Genomic DNA, 19,067 nt, shown 5'->3' with positions numbered 1-19,067 from the left:
TGAATTAATAATATACTTAGGGTTTTCAATAAGCCATCAGAAATCATCTTGACGGTTTTACCACTAAAACTGTCATTCTTTCAGTGCAGAACGTTTGTTTGCCTAATGGGCTTGGTGAGCCTGGAAGCTTCAGCAGGTGAGCAGAGTGAGTTTTGCCACACTGGGCTACAACAACAACACAAAGAAAGCCATAAGTCTAGACAATGGACACCGTAGTTCCCACCTTCACAGCCCCGTTGTCTATTTCCCTGACGTTTCCTGGACTTGTACTAGGAGCGAGTGTTACTGAGATTCGTCTGCAGTCATCTTCATTCTTTTCTTTGTTTTCGCAACAACAAGACGGTTCTGAGGTGGCACCAGATGGCTCTCCTTGTGGATTTAGACCTAAAAGGGGGGAGGCACATTTATATGCATTTGAAATTATAAAATAAACAAAGAGTAATTTCCTAGGAGAGTGTCTATAACTTCATGACTAACTCTGAGCTCATTAACTCTTGTCTCGCACTGTATGTACAAGAACTCAATTTACCTCAAACTAATTCTCACTTGCTCAAAGCAAATGTCTCCACTTCTCTAAAGGAAAGAAATGGTAAAACCAATTTACAAAGTAGAAAAATTCCTAAATTGTTTTTGTGTTTTGAAAATATTTCATGTGACCTTTTTTCAGCATCAACAATTGTGAAGACGGCGCAGGACCAGGCAACATTTTGTTTTATCATGCATGGGGTTGCCATGAGTGGAAGCCAACTTGATGGCAAATAACAAGTCGTCATTAGAGCACTGGATAGCGGGTCCGAATCTGGCTTTTGTGTTGCTGCCGCTATTGTTTTATTGTGGTGGTTATTGTTGTGTTGAGAGGAGGAGGGTGAGGAGGGGAGGAGAGAGGAGGAGCTGAGAACAGACCTTGAAAACATTCACAACATAGTGTCTCCCTCAATCGCCTTTCCCTCACCACTACTCTCTCCTCCACTGTATAATATTGGCCTGGGTTGCAGGTCACAAGGGCTAGAGAACTGCAGGGAAGGTGGATTACATCATGAGATAAGATCAGGAAAACCCTCTCAATTGGCAGTTTCACTAGAGAAGAAGCACTAGCCCCACTTCTAAATTTGTTTTTATTTTGATTACAGTTACACAGGCATAGAGTTTTGAAAAGTTAACCCTTTTTATTTATGAAGAAAAACAGCAAGCCCTGTCAACTCACTCATCTTTTCTTACTTCCCAGCGGCAACCATTTTGGATTCCTTTAATATTTACCTCCTTCACTTCTCTCTCTTTTCTTCTTTCACTTCTAATAAAGGAGCCCTGGCGACACAGTGGTTAAGTGCTCAGCTGCCAACTGAAAGGTCAGAGGTTTGAAACCACCACCTGTTGCATGGTAGAAAGATGTGGTAGCCTACTTCTGTGAAGATTTACGACCTTGGAAACCTTGTGGGGCAATTCTACTCTGTTCTATAGGGTCACTATGAATCAGAATCACCTCGACAGCAATCAGTTTGGTTTGGGTTTTTTGGTCCACTTCTAATAACGTACTTATAGTACTAGTTCTTGGTTTTTCCAGTTTGGAGTATAGCCTACAACTTCCCATGAAGGGAGGAGAGGGTTTAGCTCTTCCTCCAGCTCCCCTTGTCCACAACCTGTTACCAACCACAGATATGCACACTTCCTGCCCCTCCAACCTCTTAATGACTCTCTGAAAATGATGTCATAATTTCATTCAGATACATACTTGAAAGTGAGATAGGTGAAAGGAATGTGCCTTCCACGACTGAGCCATGTAGTGTTCTGTGGTGACTGTCTTTCTTGGACAACATTGTATTCTCTTAATAGTTTTTTGGGGTTTTTTTGCTTAGTTTTCTGTGGACTTATGACTAAAATCATCACCCAAACTCCTACCCAATTGTCTAAAGTCTCTATCAGCTTCATTTCCTTAAAAATATCTTTCTTGGAACTTTCTGATCTGCTCCAAAAGGACTATGCTTTCTAGGCCCAAGGCACAGCTATGCTCCTGGGGTCTTCTTCACCATCATTGTGGTGATTCCTTCACCTCTTCCGTGGTTCCTGGACCCCCATGGCTTCCTTTGACTTGCTTTACTTCCTTGTTTTCCTAACACAAAAACTTCAGTAACTTCATGTGAAAGGGTACATGAAATAAAATTGTTTAGACTTTAATTGGCAGCTTGTCTGGTATAACCTTCTGAACTAGAAATCTTTTTCCTTCAGAACTGAAGATGTTGCTCTACTGAGTTCGGGTTGTTAAGAAGTGTTCATGATCCTTTGTATGAGATTCTTTGTTTTTCCCTCTCTAGAAGCATCTAGATTCTTTTTTGCTCCCAGTGTCCACATAGACTTGGATCTATTTTCTTTTTTCCCACTTACATCTTATATTTTGTAAGTGAAGAAAACAAAAATATCTGGTGCACACAAACAAGGAAGAAACATTCGTAACAATTGTAGTCCTCATTACTGCAACTGGTCACATGGTCATAAATGGTATTTAGAATTATCATCTTCTACCACCCATGCCGTATTCTCTTTACACTCAGCAAGCTCCTCAGCTGGCTGTGATTCTTTGCCTGGTGGGGTGACCCAAACCTTCATTTCTGAAGGGTCTGGGTCATTAATAGTCATGTCGGAATTGGGTTGCTATAGTTTTCCATCGACTTTAATCACAGGGAGTGGAAGTGCTGAGAGATGCCCTGAGGGATCTCCTGCATTCTAGACATACTCTTTTTTACCTCCATATGCAATCCAATTTCCCCTTGGTAGTCAGGGTCAATCACACCAGCCAATATGCTAACTCCTTTCTTTGCCTATTGATCCAAAGGCATGACGAGCCCAAAGTGGCAGGGTGGCATTTCTTGAGTCTGATTTCATGCATTGCTGTGGGCATTCAGTGGGCCCTTATCTGGAAACACATGTCTTTCAGTTCTAGAAAGATGTCTGAAGTGATTTTGTTGATTTTTTTTTTTTTTTCCTTCTGTTTCGTCTTTTCTTTCTTTCTAAAACTGTTCTTATTAGGTTATTGGACCTCCTGGACTAATCCTCTATTTTTTTTTTCTCTCTTTTATTTCATATTTTCTATTTCTTTGTCTCTTTGTGAAATGCCCTCAAGTTTGTATTTTAACTCATGGGTTTCTATTTCTGCTGTCTTGTTTTAAATTTCTGAGAGCCCTTTCTTATATGTCCTGAGATATCTGTTTTCAGCCCCACCTGGCACCATGGATATCTGAATTTTTACGGCTTTTCTCACTGTTAAATCAGGATTAAGTTATCTTAGGTCTGCTAGCTCAGTTACCACTCAACCTCTGCATTCCAACTTTTTACGCTTGTGGCATCATTTCCGCTCTAAATCTTCTTCCCTTAGGGGCTTGTGCATTGCAAACACATTTCCTTACTAACTTCTCCTGGGTTTTTAGAGGAAAATGGAGGTAAGTGAATGTGTTTTGCCCTCCATCTTGAACCAAAAGAACATACTTGCTTCTTATGCCTCAGTAGGTTACCAAGTACACTAAGCAAATCAACTTTGAAAATCCACAGAGAAGTGCAAAGTTTGGAAAAACAAGCAATGTTTTCCTTCTGTATAGTCTTCGTTTGAGCCACCTGTGTACTGGGACTGTCTCATGGCACACAGCCAGGTTTTCGGTGTTCCATTAGTTAGTTCAATACGTCCTGGACTCCTTCAATGAACCAGGCACCAGGCTCAGCCTTAGGGAATCAGAGAGCAAAACACATATGGCCCTGGCCCTCAAAGAACTTCTGTTCTAACAGGGGAAGAGAAACAAAGGCAAGCAAACAGATAAGTTCATTTCAGATTGCAATGGGGTCAAGAAGGAAATACACAGAGTGGGAATATTACAGAGAGTGATGATAAATAGGGGCATAATAGAGAGCAAAAATAAATAGGGAGTAACAAAAAATAGGGGATATTACAGAGAGTACCAAAAAACAGGAGCTATTATAGGGAGTAACGATAAATGGGGAATATAATAGAGAGTAAGGAGCCCTGGTGGCACAACGGTTAAGGGCTCAGCTGTTAACCAAAAGGCTGTAGGTTCAACACTACACAGTGGCTCCGCAGGAAAAAGACCTGGCAATCTGCTCCCATAAAGATTACTTGTTGCCGTAGAGTCAATTCTGACTTACAGCGACCCTACAGGTCAGAGTAGAACTTCCCCATATGGTTTCCAAAGCTGTAATCTTTATGGAAGCTGACTGATGCACCTTTCTCCTGAGGTGGTTTTGAACTGCTGATCTTTCAGTTAGCAGCCAAGTGCTTAACCACTGCAGCACCAGGGTGCCTTCTTGTAAAGATTACAACCTAGGAAACCCTATAGGGCAGTTCTACTCTGTCACATGGGGTCACTATGAGTTGGAATCAACTCGAGGGCACTTAACAACAGAAACAATAGAGAGTAACAACAAACAGGGACTACTACAGGGAGTAACAATAAACAGGGCTATTGCATTGATTTATGGATACAATTCAAAAGATTGAAGTTGTCAAGGACTTCATTTTACTCAGATCCACAATAAACACCCATGGAAGCAGCAGTCAAGAAATCAAAACACACATTGCATTGGACAAATCTGATGCAAAAGACCTCTTTAATGTGTTGAAAAGCAAAGATGTCACCTTGAAGACTAAGGTGCTCCTGACCCAAGCCATGGTTTTTTAATCGCCTCATATGCACATGAAAGCTAGATAATGAATAAGGAAGACTGAAGAAGAATTGACGCCTTTGAATTGTGCTGTTGGCAAAAAATACTGAATATACTATGAACTGCCAAAAGAACGAATAAATCTGTCTTGGAGAAGTACAGCCAGAATGCTCCTTAGAAGCAAGGATGGCGAGACTACGTCTCACACACTTTGGATACGTTATCAGGAGGGATCAGTCCCCCCTGGAGAAGAACATCATGCTTGGTAAAGTAGAGCGTCAGTGAAAAAGAGGAAGACCCTCAACAAGGTAGATTGACGCAGTGGCTGCAACAATCAGCTCAAGCATAGCAATAATTGTGAGGATGGCGCAGGACCAGGCAGTGTTTCGTTCGGTTGTGCATAGGGTCACAATGAGTTGGAACCGACTAAATGGCACCTAACAACAACAAAAACAATTATAGAAAATGGAGCCCTGGTGACATAGTGCTTAAGAGCTCAGCTGCTAACCAAAAGGCGGACAGTTTGAATCTACCAGCTGCTCCTTGGAGACCCTATGGGGCAATTCTACTCTGTCCTATAGGGTCACTATGAGTCAGAATTGACTTGACGGCAATGGGTTTGGTTTGGTTTTGGTTATCACAGAAAACAATGATAAACAGAGTATTACAATAAACAGGGGGGCGGGGTGGTAGCATATTGCAGAGAGTAATGGAGGAGTGGTTGTTTTATACAGCCGAGGAAGGCCTCTCTAAAACATTGACATTAGATTGAGACCTATGGGATGAGAAAGGACCAGCCTCAGAAAGAATATTCCAGGCAAAGGAAAAACAAATGCAGAGACCCTGGGGATAGGGGGCAGGAGCTTAGGGGATTAAGGAACCAGTCAGAGACCAGCATGGAAGGAGGTAAGAGGAAAATGAAGGTGGGAAGTCAACAGGTGGTCAGATCTCAAAGGGTTTGGGTGGCCATAATAAGGAGCTTAGATTTTATTCTCCATTCATTGTGAAGAAGCCAACGAGTTTTCAGTAGGAGGTCTACATATTTTGAAGACACAGGTTTCTACTCTCTAGAGACTAAATTGTGAGGCGAGGGGAATAGAGGTAAGAGAACCAGTTATGAGGCCACTAGATGGTCAAGGAGCCCAGTAACGGTGGCTCAACAGGGCAGCTGAGGTAAAATCAGAGAAAATAAATGGATTCGAGATATATTCATTCTGATCTATGAAGAATAACCCCGAAATAGTAATGATGATAAGCATTTCTCTAGCCGTAGCTTACAAAGCACACGTGCCTCCCTCTAAGTGTGTTCCCACAGTGACAAGTAGGCAATTCATTCCATCCAATGAGGAAGGAAAACCAATTAGTATGGAGAAAATAATCAGATTGGCCAAATGTCTGCCCAACAGGTTGTTTGGGACTTTCAGCATGAGCTGAAAGGTCATATGCACATTTGACCAATAACTTGTGACTCATCTGTGAAAGCAAGGGAAGAAGACCAGAGGATTTAATTTGCTTCCGACTCTCCAGTCTAGACGGGAATGTGAGTTATCTTTAGTAATTGTGAAAAACACCCAAATAATGTCACTGAAGTGTGTTAAACCAATTTGGATTATTGAGGAAGGAGGCTAACTTGTTTTAAAAGAATGGCCTTCTTCAAAAACCAAGTAGCATCCTGGTCAGATTGTAGAGCACAGAAGATGCTCCCATTTAAGCATGAACATCACACTCCATGAATCACTTCCTACATCTTCAGAAATTACAAATCCCACTGTCATAATGCAATCTCAGGATATTCAGCCACTCTTACGCAATTACGTGAATCTTATTAGACAAACACTCAGCTCAGTTCTCTGTGCCCTTCTGTTCTTCTCCTGATTAACAGCTAAGTTTTTCATAATTTTCCTCAGCAGTAATTGACAATCCATGCTTAAAGGAAGAGACTGATTAAAGGGCTATAACAATTTCAAGGCGTGGGGGAGAACAATTTCAAGTATGACGGTGTTGAAATGCTATGTTGTTGTTAGGGGGCGTCCAGTTGGTTCCAACTTGTAGCAACCCTGTGTACAACAGAAGTAAACAATTTTCAATCCTGCACCATCCTCTCAATTGTTGCTATGATGGAGCCCATGGTTGCAGCCACTGTATCCATCCATCTTGTTTAGAGTCTTCTTTTTTGTTGACCCTCCACTATACCAAGCATGAAGTCTTTCTCCAGGTACTGGTCCCTCCGGATAACATGTCTAAAGTATGTGAGACAAAGTCTCACCATCCTAGCTTTCAAAGGGCATTCTGGCTGTACTTCTTCCAAGACAGATTTGTTCCTTCTTCTGGCAATTCATGATATATTCGATATTCTTTGCCAACAGCATAATTTGAATGCATCAATCCTTCTTCGGTCTTCCTTATTCATTGTCCAGCTTTCTCATGCATACGAGGAAACTGAAAATACCATGGCTTGGGTCAGGTTCAGAAACCCTGGTGGTGTAGTGGTTAAGTACCACGGCTACTAACCAAAAGGTCAGCAGTTCAAATTCACCAGGGGCTCCTTGGAAACTCTATGGGGCAGTTCTACTCTGTCCTTTAGGGTCGCTATGAGTCGGAATCGACTCAACGGCAACAGGTATGGTATGGGTCAGGTTCATCTTAGTCCTCTAAATAACATCTGTGTTTTTTAAGACATGAAAGAGATCTTCTGCAGAAGATTTGCCCAATGCAATACATTGTTTGATTTCTTCACTGTTGCTTCCATGGATGTTGATTGTGGATCCAAGTAAAATGAAATCCTTGACAACTTCAATTTTTTTTCTCCATTTATCATCCAGTTGTAAGAGTTTTTATTTTTTTTATGTTGGGGTATAAGCCATACTGAGGTCTTTGATCTTCCTAAGTGCTTTAAACCCTCTTGTCTTTCAGCAAGCAAGGTTGTATCATCTGCATATTGAAGGTTGTTAATGAGCCTTCCTCCAGTCCTGATGCCCTGTACTTCTTCATATATAGTCCATTTCTCAGATTATTTGCTTAGCATACAGATTGAATAAATATGGTGAAAGGATACAAACCTGATGCACACCTGTCCTGACTTTAAACCACGCAGTATCCCCTTGTTCTGTTCGAATGACTGCCTCTTGGTCTGTGTACAGTTTCCACATAAGCACAATTAAGTGTTTTGGAATTTCCATTCTTCGCAATGTTATTCATAATTTGTTATGATCCACACAGTCAAATGCCTTTGCATAGTCAATAAAACACAGGTAAACTTCTTTCTAGTATTCTCTGCTTTTAGCCAAGGTTCATCTGATATCATCAGTGATATCTCTTGCTCCATGTCCTCATCTGAATCCCGCTTGAAATTCTGGCAGTTCTCTGTCGATGTACTGCTGCAACTGTTTTTGAATTATCTTCAGCAAAATTTTACTTGAATGTGATATTACTAGAATATATTTTCTGAAAATGTAAGTAATTCGATACGTTTCTTTAGGATGCCCCAATACACCAAAAACTCCATTGATTTGGAGTTCACAGAGTCTGAATTATAAGGAAGGGCTAAAGTGAGTCCACAGCCTTGGCCTTTAAAGCAAGCCACAAGTGTAAACAAGAATGTAGGAGTAATCCCGCAGATTATTCATTGATTTGAGATTAAATTATCTAGCAACATCACTGCCATTGAAGAACATACTAATGTGCTAGAGTTAAAATTTGCAGTTACTTGTCAGGAATAGGAGGAAGAGATGGAATGTGTGGCTAATTGCCTCCGTGAACAACTGCCTCCTTTGCCACGAGGCCAGAAGAACTGGATGGTGCCCAGCTACCATTACTGAATATTTTGATCAAAGATTCTGTAGAAGAATCCTCATCAAAAGGGGAGAAATGCAGAAAAGAATTTTAAACTCCTGCGGAGTCCAGGCTTTCTGGAGCCGTGGAGGCTGGATGATCCCCTGAAATTATTGTCCTGAGAAGATCTTTAAATGTTAAACCAAAAACATCCACCTTAGTCTTCTTAAAACCCAGTGATAATTCAGCTTAACTAGTAAAGAACGTCTGCCTTGAGCATTGCACTCTTTTAAAGAACTATCTATACAGGATCAAACTGACAATGTCAACTAGAAAGATTAGATAAGAATCTTAGGGGACAGAGAGTTCATGTTAACGGGGAAGAACAACTTGAGAAGGGAGGGTGAGAATGGTTGCACAACTTGAAGAATGTAATCAACTCACTGAATTGTACATGTAGAAATTGTTGAATTGGTATATGCTCTGCTGTGTATATTCTCAACAATGACAAAAAACTAAATAAATTTTAAAGAAGAAAAACATTTCACAAGAAAATTTGCAATTACTTAAATAAAGTGGAGCAGAACTCTAAAAGTAATCACTCTGTGTGCAGCTATTTGCTCCTTAATTCAGATATTTATTGAGCACTTACTCTGTGCCAGATACAGCGTTAAACACAAGGAATTTGTTCAAGGGTGAAGGAGGCAGTCATGCCCTCATGGAAATTATATTCCAAGCAGGGATATATTCAGTAGGCAAATAATTACACAAAAAAATATTCCCCAAGCAAACGTGGAAAATTTCAGGGTGTTAGAGGGCAGTGAAACGGAGCCTTACCCAACCTCTATGTGTGGAAAAGGGTAAAACTACACAGACTATCAAATCCTTCGACATGGCACCTATTTCCACTGGTTTTCTCTCCGATAGGCCTAAACCATTCATTCGTGTAATCGTTCAGCCAAGATTTTTAAGTCCCTATTGCACACCAGTCATCATACTAAAATTTTTCAACAGTAAATTCATTTGTTTTTGCAATCCTATTACAAGTTTGGTTTATAGTCTCTTTAAAAAAAAAAAAGGGGGCTGGACATGATGGAAGAAAGGAGTCATTATCCCTCTCAGGCAGAGGCTGGGAGATGTCGGACGTCAATTCTAATCAGAAAATGTTTGGGAGCCGGTGAGCAGCAGGCACAGCATCAGACTTGAGCCCCACAGGCAAGGACTCAAAAGCATATTCATCAAACGCTAAGTGCAGCCTCGGATATTTGTGGACTGCCCTGACGCAGTTTTTGCAAGTTTGCCTCTCAGTCATCATAAACAAATATCTTCTCTCAGAGCCCACTTTTCTCCATAGTTCCATCTCTTTTCTGTTTCTTTGAAGAAAGGCAATCAGGGCAAGACAACTCCCCTCAGAGAAAATGGTTTACTGGAAACTATGTTTAGTGCAAAATGGCCTTTAAAATCTTGTTTTAAAAAAATTATAATCATGTCCAGACAAAACACATGTCTTGGTGTATATATATATATACATATATATACACATGTATATACATATATACACATATATATACATATATATACACACATATATATATACCATTTGAAATGTTAAGTGCCAAGAAGGAACATGGCAAATCTACTGTATGTATCATTATCTTAGAAGTTCCTTATTGCTAAATGAAAATTATATGCGCAAGTCTATTCCTTGGGATGTAATTGATAAACCTGAAATAGTTTCTCATCTTTCCTCAAGATTTACACCCTCAAATGAAGAATAAATTATTCTATTTCAGCAATCTGAGAACACTATGGCTTAACTAATAGCTTTGGGGAAAGAATTAATACTTCTATATTAATTCTGATGAGGAAAGATGTAGGAAGGTCTTAGTGCCTGTCAGAAAAGGAGCAAGAAGACAGCCCTGGAGAGACCCCTCCCCACTTCCCTGTTTCCCCAGACACCTCAGAAATACGTTATGAGGAGAATTTGTGTGTGAGAACAGGGGGATGTGAGAGCCACTGAGAAGATGAGTTAGCTGGCCTGAGGCCCCACGATGAACTAACAGAAGAGACTACTAGAGAATAACAGCATGAACAAAGACAACGTCTACCCTTATTCCAGGGATTTATTCAAACATCTTCACACAGTATTTAGAAATTTTATCTTTTACGTGTGTGTAATTAGGTAAAACTTTTACTTCAGAAACCACCTGTAATCGCAGCCTTCTCTGCATTTCTGTTCCTGAGATGAAAGCAAAGGGTTTTGACTGCTTTCTTCCTTAAGATATTTCCTCCAAACTAGGTGAATCGGGCTGGTTTCAAACATTTTGGTGACTTTAAGGCTTGATCGTGTAAAGACTACAATTTTCCTTCATAAAGTAAAAAAACAAAGGCCGACGGAATAAAGAGAAATAATGAAAACTGCCCAGGAACAGCCTTTGAAAAGTTTGTCTCAAAATTTTCTGTGGAAAATAGGTTTTGCAGATTCGTCGAAATGAGTGGTTTTCAGCTAGGGTAGACGTCTGGAGACATCTTTGGTTGTCACAACTTGTGGGGGTACTAACTGACATTTAGTGGGTAGAGGCCAGGGATGCTGCTAAACATCCTACAATGCACAGGACACCACCCCCCCACCACCACAGAGAATGATCAGGCCCCAAGCGTCAACATTGCTGAGGGTGAGAAACCTTAGTTTACACTAAACCTTGGGCATAAACCCCAATGCTCCAGGCGCCAGGCAGACAATGTAAGTGAGGAAAGCAACTGGGGCTTTGGGAACTGTGGTGAATGGGAGAGCATTCCCAGCTTCAAGGGGGCAGCCGACCCTCAGGTCCAGCCAATTCTGGCTGGCAAGGACTGAGGATCCTGTTTGCCAGGAATGTGGATTTTATGTGTTTTTAAACATTGAAAACTAATTAATTTTAAATTAAAAAAAAAAAAAATCCCAGTGCTAACCAACGTATCTGTGGCCTGAATTTGGCCAATGAGAGGTCAGCTCAGGACCACTTGTTATTTAAGAAGCTTATGCGCAGGAACCATGATGGAAAAGCTTTCAGCTTCACTCAGGTTTTGCATTTTCCCTAAAGCAAAGTTTCTTTTATAAAATACTGTTAGAAAAAGATTGACCAGAAAGTAAACCTGGTTTTGAAGTCCCTGGGTGGTGTAAATGGTTAACATTCCTGGCTGCAAACCTCAAGGTTAGAAGTTCACACTCACTCAGAGGTACCTTGGAAGAAAGGCCTGGTGATCTACTTCCAAAAATCCACCATTGAAAACCCCATGGAGCCCATTTCTACTCTGACACACATGGACCATGATGAGTTCAGAGTCAGCTCAACAGTGGCTGATTTTTTACCAATTAAACCTGTTTTTGAAAAGTAATCTGGTAGCATTGTATAAAATGAAATATGTAATTATAAAACCATTGATCCAGCAATCACTTTTTGGGAAATTGCACAAAAATGCTTAGTGCAGTTGCTGGTTGTTGGAGGGAACACGATAGGAATCAGTAGAACCGTCGATCAATAGGAGGAAGGTTCAATAAATAAATGCTGGTATAGCCATACTACGCCACAAATAAAACAATACCTCTACATTGGTCTAGAGTTAGGCATAAGATGTATTACGAAGAAAAGAGATGCAGATTAGTGCATATGATATGACCCATTTGTCTGTCCATATTTGTTTGTACATAGAGAAAGGTGTGGAAGGATGCGTCCCAACCTAACTCTGGTGGCCTCAGGGAGCATTGGGCTGGAAACTGTCAGGCTTTCCTTGGATGTGCCTGTGTAGCTTTCTTTGTTATAATAATCATGGCATTGCTTTATTAGTTTGAAAGAAAAAAGACAAATAATGATATTGGCTCTAAAATTCAGATTGAAAATAATGAGGAAAACCTTCAGATTGTACCCAAGTGTGAGCAGGAAGTGCTAAGTGTCAAGTTAGTCCTTCAGCAGAGAGTCAGAGTGGACAGCTAATAGAGGAAGGCAAATCCTCATACACTAGTAACTCTGGCAGAGATAAGCTGAGAGACTCACGAAAGGAAGGCAAAATATATATGTGTATATATATATCCATCTCTAACCGTTTCTAGAAAGGAGCCCTAATGGAACTGGAGATAGAAAACCAAAAGGGAAGAACAGGCTCAGCGTTCTCAAGCTAAAAGAACTGAAGAAAAAATTCAAGCCTCGAGTTGCAATAGTGAAGGATTCTATGGGGAAAATAGTAAACGAGGCAGGAAGCATCAAAAGGAGATGGAAGGAATACAAAGAGTCATTATACCAAAAAGAATTAGTCAATGTTCAGCCATTTCAGGAGGTAGCATATGATCAGGAACCGATGGTACTGAAGGAAGAAGTCCAAGCTGCTCTGAAGGCATTAGTGAAAAACAAGGCTCCAAGAATTAACGGAATACCAACTGAGATGTTTCAATAAACGGGTGCAGCACTGGAAGTACTCACCCATCTATGCCAAGAAATTTGGAAGACAGCTACCTGGCCAACCAACTGGAAGAGACCCATATTTATGCCTATTCTCAAGAAAGGTGATCCAACCAAATGTGGAAATTATCGAACCATATCATTAATATCACACACAAGCAAAATTTTGCTGAAGATCATTCAAAAGTGGCTGCAGCAGTATATCGACAGGGAACTGCCAGAAATTCAGGCCAGATTCAGAAGAGGACATGGAACCAGGGATATCATTGTTGACGTCAGATGGATCATGGCTGAAAGCAGAGAATACCAGAAGGATGTTTACCTGTGTTTTATTGACTATGCAAAGGCATTTGACTCTGTGGATCATAACAAATTATGAATAACATTGCCAGGAACGGGAAATCCAGAACTCTTAATTGTGCTCGTGAGGTACCTGTACATGGATCAAGAGGCAGTTGTTTGGACAGAATAAGGGAATACTCTGTGGTTTAAAGTCAGGAAAGGTGTGTGTCAGGGTTGTATCCTTTCACCATACCTATTCCATCTGTATGCTGAGCAAATAATCCAAGAAACTGGACTATATGAAGAAGAACAGGGCATCAGTATTGGAGGAAGACTGATTAACAACCTGCTTTATCCAAGTGACACAACCTTCCTTGCTGAAAGTGAACAGGACTTGAAGCACTTACTGATGAAGATCAAAGACCACAGCCTTCAGTATGGATTGCACCTCAGTATAAAGAAAACAAAAATCCAAACAACTGGACCAATAAGCAATGTCATGATAAATGGAGGAAAGAATGAAGTTGTCAAGGATTTCATTTTACTTGGATCCACAATCGACAGCCATGGAAGCAGCAGTCAAGAAATCAAAAGACACATTGCATTGGACAAATCTAATGCAAAAGACCTCTTTAATGTGTTGAAAAGCAAAGATGTCACCTTGAAGACTAAGGTGCTCCAGACCCAAGCCATGGTGTTTTTAATCACCTCATATGCACATGAAAGCTAGATAATGAATAAGGAAGACTGAAGAAGAATTGACGCCTTTGAATTGTGGTGTTGGCAAAAAATACTGAATATACCATGGACTGCCAAAAGAACAAATAAATCTGTCTTGGAGAAGTACAGCCAGAATGCTCCTTAGAAGCAAGGGTGGCGAGACTATGTCTCACACACCTTGGACAAGTTATCAGAAGGGATCAGTCCCTGGAGAAGAACACCACGTTTGGTAAAGTAGAGGGTCAGTGAAAAAGAGGAAGACCCTCAGCAAGGTGGATTGACCCAGTGGCTGCAACAATGACCTCAAGCATAGCAACGATTGTAAGGATGGAGCAGGACTGGGCAGTGTGTTTCATTCTGTCGTGCATAGGGTCCCTATGAGTCAGAACCGACTAGACAGCACCTAACAACAACGTAAAACAAAATGAGACTAAATGGGCACACCAGCCCACGGGCAAGCATGAGAAGGCAGGAGGGGACAGGGAAGCTGGTAATGGAAAACCCAAGGTCGAGAAGCAGAGAGTGTTGACATGTCATGGGGTTGGCAGCCAGTGTCACAAAACAATATGTGTATTAATTGTTTAATGAAAAGGTAGTTTGCTCTGTAAACCTTCAGCTAAAGTACAATAAAATAAAAAGATACCTATATGAGATCAAATTGACAACAGCAACTCGAAAGGTTAGATAGGAAGCTTGCAGGGGATAATGAGTTTATGTTAATGGGGGAGGAACAATTCAGAAAAGGAGGGTAAGAATGGTTACACACACACAAAAAAACTATAGCCAAGAAAATCCAATGGGGCAGTACATGGGGTCTCTCTGAGTCAAAAATCCATGCATAGGCACCTAACAAGAACAAACTATCTAGAGTATTTCTGTACTACCCTAATGTTTTTTTGAAACTTTGCCTCTTCTAAGTAATCATTTTCAGAACTCTTTTTTCAGAGGCCACTTTTCTCTGTGGTTCTCATTTCTCTTCTCTTCCTTTGATGAAAAGCAATCAGTTTGAGAACACTTCACTTGCCATTTTCTCCAGAAAAACATATTTAGTGTGAAAGTATACTTAAAATCTTTCAGTAAGTTAGAAGTTTCATCACATCCAGACAATAAGAGAATGTTCTGAAGTAACAAGAGGACAAATGACAGGGAAGAAGGGAAACTTAAATGATGAAAAAAAAAAAAAAAAGCCCTTGATATTATTTGAATTCTTTAGTGCCAAAATTGAATCAAGAGGATCTACTTTATGGATCATTACTTTCAAACTTTCTTAATGCTAAATGAAAATTGTAGAGGAAAAGTTCAGGCTTTGGAATATAATTGATGTGTTTAAGCAATTGCCTCATCATTTCTTAAGATTTACACCTTGGAGAAGGAGGTGTTATCCTGTTTCAGCAATTCTGTAAGCAATATCACTTAACTAATGGCTTTAGGAAAAGAATATTTCCCTATTAATTCTGACAGGAAAAATAATGGTACAGAGCTATTAGCTCGAGTGACAGAGAGAAGTGGGGAGGGGGGTGGTGAGTGAGGGGATTCTGGAGTTCAGGCTGCCATTTTGTTTCTCCTTGGGAAAACATTTTGAGGTGATTTCTGACAGAAGGAGGAGGGCACCAGAAACACCAGGGGAGATTCTTGCTCCCCACACTTCCCTCCCCCTGTCCGTTCATGGCAGACTAAGTTTAAAGGCTAAAAAGAAAAAAAAATCAAGTCTATTTAATTCCAGACGATTATATCACCATCCTCGTGTAATATTTAGATATTCTACTACCTCTTAATTTTTCACCTCAGAAAGTACCTGTCAGAGCAGTTCTCTTTACTTCTGTTTTTTCAATGAAAGACAGTTACTTTGATAACTTCATTCCCAGAGGAATTTTCCCTAAACTATGTTAACAGAAAAGAAAAAAAATCTAGTTAAAATATCGCAGTCACGTAAAAGCTTAGTCATGCACGGAATTCAAAAGAAGAGATTTCACTGAGAAGGAAAGTAAATGAGACAAAGAGAAAGAATAAAAGTACTCCCCCCCTCCCCGCACTTGAATTAAATACAGGTTTCCTGTTAATAATTTAAGCAGCTCAATTCTACATAGTTGATGTAGGGTACAGTGCAGCTGAAGAGAAGAAAATTAGGACATAATTACACATTGATTGGTATTGTGGTGAATGCCACAAAGGAGGTGAGTTATGAATCATACCACAGGAACACCTAATCAGGTTTGAGAGTCAGAAATGGCCAGCCTGAAAAAGCACTGAAACGCCACCTCACAGAACTGTCTATGGAGGTGAAACCTCACTTTGTTCCTCTGAGACATGTGGTTAAAGGACCCATCAGAGGAACAGAAAAACACATTTACCAAAATCTAGCTTCCTCCCAGGGTATTTCTCTATCCTAATGCAATTTTCTGAAAGTTTTTCTCTTCTACGTAATCATATGTTTTATTTCGGAAAATATTTTCCTTAGTGGCTCTCATTTCTTCTCTATTTCTTTGATGAAAGGCAATCAATTTGAAAAGGCTGCCCTCTCAGAGGCCTTTTTTGTTTTTGTTTTTTCCCTGAAAGATGTTTAGTGGAAAGACATATTTAAAATTCTTTAAGTAAAAGTTTGTGCCCAGATCACAGCATGTACCTAAAATTTACAGAGCAAATGGGGACATGAGATGAAAAGAGAGAGAGAAAAAAAAAACACAATTACTGAAAATACCATTTGAAGTCTATAATGCCAGGATTGAATCAAGAGCATCTACTCTTTGAATTATTATTTTCAATGTTTCTCGTTACTAAATGAGTCTGTAAAAGACAGTCCATTTCTTGAAAAATAATTGAGGTATTATTTTCAAGAGAGCTCATTTTCCATCAAGATTTGCATCCTTAAAAAGAAGAAATTGATCCATTTCAGTGATAATAGCTGGGAAGAAAGAGCTTCCCTTTTCTCCCTCATTAATCTTGATAGGAAAAAAAAATGGGATGACAAGCTAAAAACAGAGATGAGAAAGAAAATAATGGAGTTGGTCTCATCAATTTTGGTTTTCCAATCACCTTAGGAAAACAATCAAAGGCCAGTCTTGGTGAAGAGAGAAATGCTGAGGGAGTATTTAGCTCTTCCCTCAAAACTAATTTGCAGACTAGTAAAATTTAATTTTACAAAAAAGATGAGGAAAAGAGGATGCAGGGATACTTTTTTGTTTTCATAACGAATTTAGATATTCTATCTCATAGGATACTTAGGTAAATTTTTTTCTTACTTTAGAACATCTGTCTTTGCCATTCTCTTGACTTTTCTGCATCGGAGTAAATTGTTGGAAAATTCAACACTTTCTCCCACTCAGACATCTCTCCTAAACAGTAATAGTGGGAGAGCCACGTTAAAGCACTTCAGTACTGTAAAGTCTTGCTCCTGTATAGAATTGAATAGCATTTCTTAAATACTATTTAAGAGCAAGGGGACCAAGATAAAGAGAAAAGAATAAAAGCTGCCCACAAATACTCTTTTAAAACTTTCCTACAAAAATTTACTCAAGCATATAAGCTTTCTGGCTGATTTTGTAAGTGTGGTTTTCTTTATAATGAAAGAAAACTGGGTAGACTATGCCGTAATTGAAATGCTTTCAATGTGGGTTCATCTTTTCTCCAGATTTCCACCTCAACAGAAAGAGTACTTCTGCTGCTCCATCCTGTGACAACGCAACTCAAGTAGCATTTTATTTTTTTTTTTTAAGCAAAAGCCCGTACGTGGTTTCTATGGATTCTGAGAGAAAAATAAAGGGAGACAGTCATGAATTCTTTCAACTAGAGCAGGGAATAAAATAAAAAGATTTAGCTCTGCCTGGTTATGAGGAGACCAAGAAGAATTGAACTCCACGGTTACGTGGGACTTGGAGACTGAGACACCAGTAACCAAGGGGAAAAGAGTAATAATGGAGGAGACGGGTCAGAGTCTTACAGGCATCCAAGAAGTTATTCTTTTGTCCTCACTCCAGCTTTAGAAATTCTTTTATGATGTGAAACTTGAATTAAGGGAACATTTTACCTTAGAAGCTATCTCTTAGAGTAACACCATTTACCTTCCTCTAAATGTAATCAACCTTCTCAAAATGCACTGAAAATTTAAAAGTTCAGTTACGCACAAAGCCAAAAGCTTACCTGAAAGTACAGGTCAGGACTATAAGGCAAAATTAAGAGAAGTGAGAGAATTAAAAAAAAGAAAGAGTACTGTTCTCGGAATATTTTTTAAACCTACCAAACTAACCAGGAAATCTGATTTCTAGATTTATTTTTTAAGAACAGCAATTGACATATTAAAAAAAAAAAATGCCATCGAGTTGACTCTGACTCATGGTGATTCCATGTGTGTCAGAGTAGAACTGGGGTTTTCAATGGCTGATTTCTTGGAAGTAGATTGACAGGCCTTTCTTCCAAAGTACCTCTAACTTCCAATCTTTTGGTTAACAGCCAAACAAATTAACAGCTTGCACCACTCAGGGGCTCCAATGACATATTAGAAATATCTAAAAGTCTACCCCTTGAGGTATTTGAAAAATCTCTCCACTTCTGAAGGTTTCTATGCTGCCATCCACAAAAGCGGTCTGTTCTGCCATCCTAAAGCAATATAGGAAATGAATCCATGATCTGACAGAAAATGGGAGGTGGACTTTAACTCTTGTCTGGAGAAAAATATATAAACAACATCGTGCGCCCAGACAATTCTACCTAGAGAAGCAATGGAGAATGGGATGGGAGAAGACTCTTGAGCCAGACACGCAATTCTGCACAATTGACACACAGAAGCTAAGAGGGTTCTGGAAAAGACAGAATAAAAAATATGCAAACCTAATATGGGAGGGTTGAGAAGACGATCTTCAGAAACGCTCCCCACTTTAACCAATTACTTGAATTCAATCCTGGGGCTGATCTTGGAGGGTGACTGGTATTTCAGCTATCTACTTTCTTGTTCACTTGAATGAAAGACAGCAGAGTCCAAAGGATGCCTCTCTGAGATAGCCTACCATGTCAGTCACGGAGTTCGCTTATAATACTTACAGAAAGAAATGATCGCCAAATTGAGTGAGGAAAATTCAGGTCCAACAAAAAGCAATTCAAGGAGGTGGGGGGAACTGCACCTTAAGCAGTTGTCATCCAAAATTTATTCGGGAAATCTTCTTGACTTATCTTTTTAAAAAAATGTTATCGTTAAATTCAAAT

The 19,067-nt window shown here is 39.8% G+C and overlaps 1 protein-coding gene across 10 annotated transcripts in view; it reads right to left on the bottom strand.

The window, feature by feature from the left end:
* The window catches only part of ZNF831 (zinc finger protein 831), a 163,102-nt gene that overhangs the window by 51,135 nt on the left and 92,900 nt on the right, over window positions 1–19,067 (bottom strand). For 5 of the 10 annotated variants that reach the window (XM_064276294.1, XM_064276293.1, XM_064276292.1 and 2 more), the window contains one exon: window positions 224–384. The exons of 3 other annotated variants lie outside the window; for them this stretch is intronic. In XM_064276294.1, the coding sequence (XP_064132364.1) occupies window positions 224–384 (161 nt within the window). Of the gene's footprint in view, window positions 1–223; window positions 385–19,067 lie in introns of those variants that run through there. 2 more of the 10 variants (XM_064276299.1, XM_064276298.1) reach the window with 2 other exon arrangements.

The sequence above is a fragment of the Loxodonta africana genome, chromosome 24 (assembly GCF_030014295.1).
Source record: "Loxodonta africana isolate mLoxAfr1 chromosome 24, mLoxAfr1.hap2, whole genome shotgun sequence".
Lineage (NCBI taxonomy): Eukaryota > Metazoa > Chordata > Mammalia > Proboscidea > Elephantidae > Loxodonta > Loxodonta africana.
This window is presented reverse-complemented; position numbering and strand designations above follow the sequence as displayed.